This window comes from Salvia hispanica, chromosome 2, assembly GCF_029641045.1.
Source record: "Salvia hispanica isolate PSC_SH4W2 chromosome 2, Shi_PSC_v1, whole genome shotgun sequence".
Lineage (NCBI taxonomy): Eukaryota > Viridiplantae > Streptophyta > Magnoliopsida > Lamiales > Lamiaceae > Salvia > Salvia hispanica.
Genome location: NC_142693.1, coordinates 10,807,578 through 10,814,776, shown reverse-complemented (window position 1 = coordinate 10,814,776; position 7,199 = coordinate 10,807,578). Strand labels below are relative to the sequence as shown.

At 31.8% G+C, this 7,199-nt stretch overlaps 1 protein-coding gene across 1 annotated transcript; it reads right to left on the bottom strand.

Annotated features, from left to right (window-relative positions):
- Window positions 1-3,410: 3,410 nt before the first annotated feature.
- LOC148931554 (protein FAR1-RELATED SEQUENCE 5-like) lies at window positions 3,411-6,963 on the bottom strand. The gene is made up of 3 exons (XM_089064149.1): window positions 5,632-6,963; window positions 3,983-4,998; window positions 3,411-3,886 (listed from the first exon to the last, which is right to left on the bottom strand). The coding sequence occupies exons 1-3, from the start codon at window positions 6,390-6,392 to the stop codon at window positions 3,498-3,500; spliced, it is 2,166 nt and encodes a 721-aa protein (XP_088920275.1). The 5' UTR covers window positions 6,393-6,963; the 3' UTR covers window positions 3,411-3,497.
- Window positions 6,964-7,199: the final 236 nt, after the last annotated feature.

Below are 7,199 nucleotides of genomic sequence, written 5' to 3'. Positions count from 1 at the left end.
AATGATAAAGATGACGAAGAAGATGAATCTCAAGATGTAGAAGTTTTGAAGACAAATGATCATCATGATCATGATGAAGTGGGGACAACCAATGAATGGGAGAATTTCATAAATGAATGGAAGGGAGCTGCAAAGGATGTTAAAGCCTCAATGTTGAAGATGGTTGATGTCCTTGAAGCAGCGCCGGATAAACTCAGGAATCTCAATAGCTTTAAGATAATCTGTGATACAACGAGAAATGCAATGGGATTGAGAGAGGAAGGTGTGAAGCATGTTATAGAAAGTCAGGATACAATGACACAGGCTATAAACAATGATGGAACTGATGATCCTGAATGGATTGATATCATGATTGAGTTAACTAAAGCTGCTGAGAGGACATATATATTGAAAAATAAGAATGAGTTCCCTACCTTCACTCTGATACCTGAATGTGATGACAGTCCTAATGAGAATCAAGAATTTAATCGGGAAAAGGATGTGGAGAAGGAAAAAGATGATGAGGTGGAAAACGAGCAAGAGAAACAGAATGAAAGCGAAAAGGAAAAGGCTAATAAAGCAGCTGTAAAAGAAAAGGAAAAAGTTTCAGAGAAAGAAGTTAAGAATGAAGAATATGAGGTAACTTTTAAAAATGATAGTTTAAGTACATAAAATGATTGTTTATATGTTTAAAATGATATGTGTTTGATGATGTTTTTTGGTAGTTCTGTTTTATTTGAAAACTGATACTTTTGAATCATAAAATGATAGTTTAAGCGGATAAAATGATACTTTTGCCTGATAAAATGATAAAATGATACTTTTGCCTGATAAAATGATAGAAATTGTGCTTTTGCATGATAAAATGATAAAATGATACTTTTGCCTGAAAAAAATAATAGAAATTGTGCTTTTGCATAATAAAATGATAAAATGATACTTTTGCATCATAAAATGATACTTTTGCATCATAAAATAGTATCCCTTCTGTCAATAACAATTTATATTTTTTTTAAATGAAAGCATGACAGAGTTGATAACATAATATCCACTAAAGGATATAAATGTTGAAAAAGGAGATGATGAAGTTTTAAAACAGAGAGAAGAAAATTTGAATAAGGACAAAGGGAAGAAGATGGTTTCTCAAGATCAAGATCCTCCAGTCGAAAAGGAGAAGGAGAAAGTGGTCAGAACAACAAACAAAATTGTTGAAGCAATGTGCTCTCCCTACAATGTCAGAGCAGTAAATCTAAAAGGAAAGCTGAATAAAGAAGAGAGAGAAATAATGTACTGGTTGATGAAAGATGAAGAAAGTGAACAGTAAGTTTTGAATTACATAATTATATTCTTATTCAGTTCTTTTAACTAACATTAAATATGAATTTGAAATCAGTTATGAGGTAGTTTATGAGAACGACAAGATCACATTGTTCAAGATTGACTTCCACAGCCTTGCTCCACGTTCATACGTCAGGATCAACATCATAGATGCATGGGCTGTGTTCCTCAACTACAATGAAAAATTCAAATCAAAGGCATCACCGAGTCGTCTTTTCATCAACACAACACCTACGGTACAGTAAACAAGTAAATAAATAATAGTATTACATTAAAAATTAAAATATATTTACAAAAATGTAAACATGACAGATTTACAACATTACTGCAAGGAGATCTGGTTGGACTGAAGCAGAGAGTCGAGAAAGATTTTGCTCAAACTTGAATGAATTTGTGTCACAGATTGAAAATTTCAAATGGGAAAATTATGACCTGGTAAGTCATAATTAGATATACATTACAGAACAAGGGTGCGTTATAATGGTAACCCATATTTATGTGATAAGCTAATAACCCTATCATTTTATGGGTCAAAAGTATCATTTTTACTAAAAATGATATTTTTCGTCCATAAAATGATATTCTGTTCTACAAAATGATACTTTTCATCCATAAAATGAGGGTTATTAGGTTATCACAATAAATATGGGTTATGATATGATCACATCCCTTACAGAACAAACATACCTATATTTTTGAAAATGACATTTATATATAATGTTTTGAAAATTAGATATTCTTTCCAATCTGGGCGTACGAACATTATTATATCATCTGCTTCAATCTCAAAATGCAAATGATGGATGTGATTGACAATTCTCTGGTTAGTCAAGATTTACTTGAGAAGAAATATGAAGATGCACCAAGTACTCTGGTATGTTTAGTTAAATGCATTCAGTATTTATTAGTTAAAATGCATTGACTATAATTCAGTATGGAACATAATATAATTTTTAATCAACCTCATGTATGTTTTGTGTTATTTGAATAGAGAAATTTCTTCCGAACTTATCTTGGAAATGGACTCAATCCATCAATGGGAAGAACTGTCAAACTGTCAAAAACCAGATACATGAATATGCCATGGCAGAACGATACAAATAAAGTTGACTGTGGAATTTATGTGATGCGCCATTTGGAGACTTACATGGGTGGTCCTGTTCGTAACTGGAATTCGGGTTTAACGAAGAAGGGAACAGAGTCTTTCATAAAACTCCGTGCCAGATATACTGAAGCATTGCTTATTGGAGATACTAACAAGAAGGCTTTTGAGACACTTACAATGATAAAGAAGAAGTTTGAGAATGACAGCAAAAAAGAAGATATTGATGTTGAAAAGATGATTAGAGAATTTAAACCCCCTGTATACTAACTTCTATGACTTGATAATAGCGTTTTGTAATAGTGGTTTCGAATATAATCACCCAAATTATCATTTTATCTGCTACAACTATGATTTTGTCATTATATCGTTTTATCAGTCAGAAGTATCATTTTATCATTTTATCTGCTGAAAGTATCATTTTATCAACTGCGAGTATCATTTTATAATTTTATAAGTCAGAAGTATCATTTTATCAGCTTATATATCATTTTGTGAGATTAAAACATCATTTTATCCGTTGATAGTATCATTTTATCAGCTTATATGTCATTTTTTCCAGCTTATACATCATTTTATAAGGTTATTGTCATTTTATTTGCTGCGAGTATCATTTTTTCAGGTTAAGGTATCATTTTATCAGTTTATAAACAAAAGAATGATGTTATCAGCCAAAGTATCATTTTATCAGTCAGAAGTATCATTTTATCTGCTGAAAGTATCATTTTATCAACTGCGAGTATCATTTTATAATTTTATAAGCCAAAAGTATCATTTTATCAGCTTATATATCATTTTTTATGTCATTTTTTCAGGTTAAAGTATCATTTTATCAGTTTATAAACAAAAGAATGATGTTATCAGCTAAAGTATCATTTTATCAGTCAGAAGTATCATTTTATCAACTGCGAGTATCATTTTATCAACTGCGAGTATCATTTTATCAACTTATATATCATTTTTGATGTCATTTTTTCAGGTTAAAGTATCATTTTATCAGTTTATAAACAAAAGAATGAGTTTATCAGCCAAAATGTCATTTTATACACCTAAAATACCTAAACTATATCAAATGGCTTCAATCTGACTTCTCATTGACTCTACCACAATTTCTTGAATCATGACGACCCATCTCATGACATTTACCACACCGTCGTAGAGGCTTATTTGCTTTCCTTATTGCACTCTGCCTCTTTGCTACTTTGCCACTAGCTGATCCTTTAGTACTAACAACGTCTGGAGGATGTACATCAATTACATCAGGTACTGCCATTCCATAAAAATCCTCAACCATCTTCTTCTTTTCAATGACTGAAGGTGCTGCACAATTTCCAAACATATGCTGTTCCAAATCATCAAGACCAGCACTTAACAAAGACAAATGATCCATACTTCCTTCAGACTTTTGGACTAATCGATAAAAGTTGGAGAACAACTTTTTCTTAACTTCCTGCTTTTCATCCAAATCTGCAAGATAAAAGATAACATTATTACAATAAGTACTATCATTTCTCTGACTGAAAAATAGAATTTTTACAAATAAAGGTTAAAAATGGAACACACGTTCAAATGGTTGTTGTTCCTCAGATGGTAGACCATGTGCTGCCTTTAGTAAAGAGCTCTTCAACCACCTTCGACCAAAATATTTCTCAGGAATGAGATTAGCAGACTTATTCTTCAACAAACAAAATATATGACAACATAACAAACCAATTCTGGAAAACTTCTTGCAACTACAGTCGAATGTGTCTTGCTTACAATCATACATAACATCCAATGTTCTACCATATTGGTCCTTGACCTGATGCTTCTTGATGTTATCCTCAACAGTAGTTATAGAAACAATCTCACACACAATACTTATTTCCTGTTGTACATGTTTGAAAATAGAATCAGTGTAGATTGTAGATGCATGCTTCTCAATAGGCAATTGGGTTGACAAATCAGGAATAGTTGAGTAATCCAAGTAGTTCAATCGTGAATTGGCATTCCTTTGATCTCCCACAGCATAATTAAAGAAATTGATGAACTGTACAAGATTTGCACGTGGCTTTGTGTAGTTTTTAAAAAAGCTATTCTCCGATTCAGACATCGATGTAGTCCTAAGAAGCGACCCCATGGGAAAATCTCGAAAATAAGCAGGAACCCAGAATTCTCTATCTTCAAACATTGATCCAAACCAGTGCACGTCTTCTAATCCATACCGTTCCATTATATCATTCCATATTATATCAAACTCATCAGGCTCTAACAAATCAGACCAAACACATGCATTCAACTCTTTTTTGAAATCTTCATTACCAAGTAAAGATTTGGGCAACTTATCTGACACCTTAACCATGATATGCCACATACACCATCGGTGCCTTGTTTGTAAAAGTACTTGTTGAACAGCAAGTTTGATCCCCCAATCTTGATCAGTGATAATCAATTTGGGTGCTACCCCCATGCATCGAACAAAACAGCCAAACAACCAAGAATAGGATTCTCTACCTTCACTTGATAACAAGCCAGCTCCAAATGTAACTGGTCTAGAATGGTTATCTTTTCCAGTGAATGGAGCAAAAATCATGCAATACCTTCAGAATATAACATAAAAATGAATTATATTTATCAGCTATGAGTATCATTTTATCAGCCAGAAGTATCATTTTATCAGCAATGAGTATCATTTTATCAGCCAAAAGTATCATTTTATCAGCAATGAGTATCATTTTATCAGCCAAAAGTATCATTTTATTAGTAAGAAGTATCATTTTATCAGCAATGAGTATCATTTTATCAGCCAAAAGTATCATTTTATCTGCAATGAGTATCATTTTATCAGCCAAAAGTATCATTTTATCAGCAATGAGTATCATTTTATCAGCCAAAAGTATCATTTTATCTGCAATGAGTATCATTTTATCAGCCAAAAGTATCATTTTATCAGCAATGAGTATCATTTTATCAGCTATTGACAGAACGGATACTATTTTATGATGCAAAAGTATCATTTTATCATTTTATTATGCAAAAGCACAATTTCTATCATTTTATCATGCAAAAGTATCATTTTATTAGTAAGAACTATCATTTTATCTACTGCAAGTATCATTTTATCAGCAATGAGTATCATATTATCAGATATGAGTATCATTTTATCAGATATGAGTATCATTTTATCAGCAAAAAGTATCATTTTATGTCTATTAGCAACAAAAGTAATATACCTGTTAGTGTTGTATGTTGAATCAAATGAAATTACATCTCCAAACATATGATAATTTCGTCTTGAAATAGCATCAGCCCAAAAGAGTCTAGTTAACTTTCCATGAGATCCTATCTCAATTTCATAATAGAAGGCATCAGATGATTCCTTTTGAGAACGCATATAATCAAAAATCATTTGAGCATCTGAACCATCAATATTGGACATAATATCACGATAACCATTTCTAATATCAATAATATCACATCCAACATTTTCAGGTCCACCCATTATCTCCTTCAAAAGTTTGAATGTGAGAGTGGGACCAATATTACACCTGCCACAATCCTCCATAAACCTCCGATGAATAGGATCCAGATTGCGATTGGCCATCATAAAATGCCTATGCTCATCCGCAACCATTAAGTGATTATGATACTCAACAAACTGATAAACCTCATATCCTCTGCTCTTGCCATCTGAATAATATCTCAAATTGAGCTTAGCAAGACATTCACACCTAAATGACCGACACCTACGCTTCTTAAAAGACACTTCAGTTGATTGGGATGCATGACCAGGTATAAAATTCTTAGAGCCTTGTCTGTTGCAAGCCAAATACTGCCACTTAGTAATACCTTGAACTGATTTGTTACCCATTTTACGAATGCCAAAACCAACTGAACGAGAATAATGTTCATAGAAACCAACTGCTTCTACTAATGTATTGAATTTCATACCAATCATTGGCTTCAAAGCATCATCACAAACAGGAATGTACATACCTACAAATCAGTAAAAGTGTCATTTTATCATAGTATCATTTTATCATAATATCATTTTATGCACTAAAAGTATCATTTTATGCAGTAAAAATATCATGTTATGCAATAAACCTATCATCACAAACAGGAATGTAAATACCTACAAATCAGTAATAGAATCATTTTATCATAGTATCATTTTATCATAGTATCATTTTATCCGACAAAACTATCATGTTATGCAGTAAACCTATCATCACAAACAGGAATGTACATACCTACAAATCAGTAATAGTATCATTTTATCATAGTATCATTTTATCATAATATCATTTTATCCGACAAAACTATCATGTTATGCAGTAAACCTAACATTTATAAGCCAAAAGTATCATTTTAACACATAATCGACAATACATAATATAATCAAATAAGAATTTCAGTACATCAGAAACATAAACCAATCAACAACTAATATTAATCTAAAATCAAATTCAATACATGAATATGAACACAATCAATAAGCTAAATAATAGATAATGATTGTTACCTTCGTTATTTGCTACAGATTCCATCGAAGCAAATTTTCACAGCAATTGAAGAGGTAATCAATGAAAATAAGAATGCAAAATTGAAAACATCTTCCCGATCACAATTATGGAAACAAAATCTGAAGACTATGGAAAATGAATCAAATCTGGAGCCTATGGAAACAAAATAAGCGAAAAAGTATGGAAACAAAATCGCAGAGAAGAGGAGAGAATCAAATTGAGTGATCTGGATCAAAATGGAAACAAAATCACAGAGAAGATGAGAGAATCGAAAA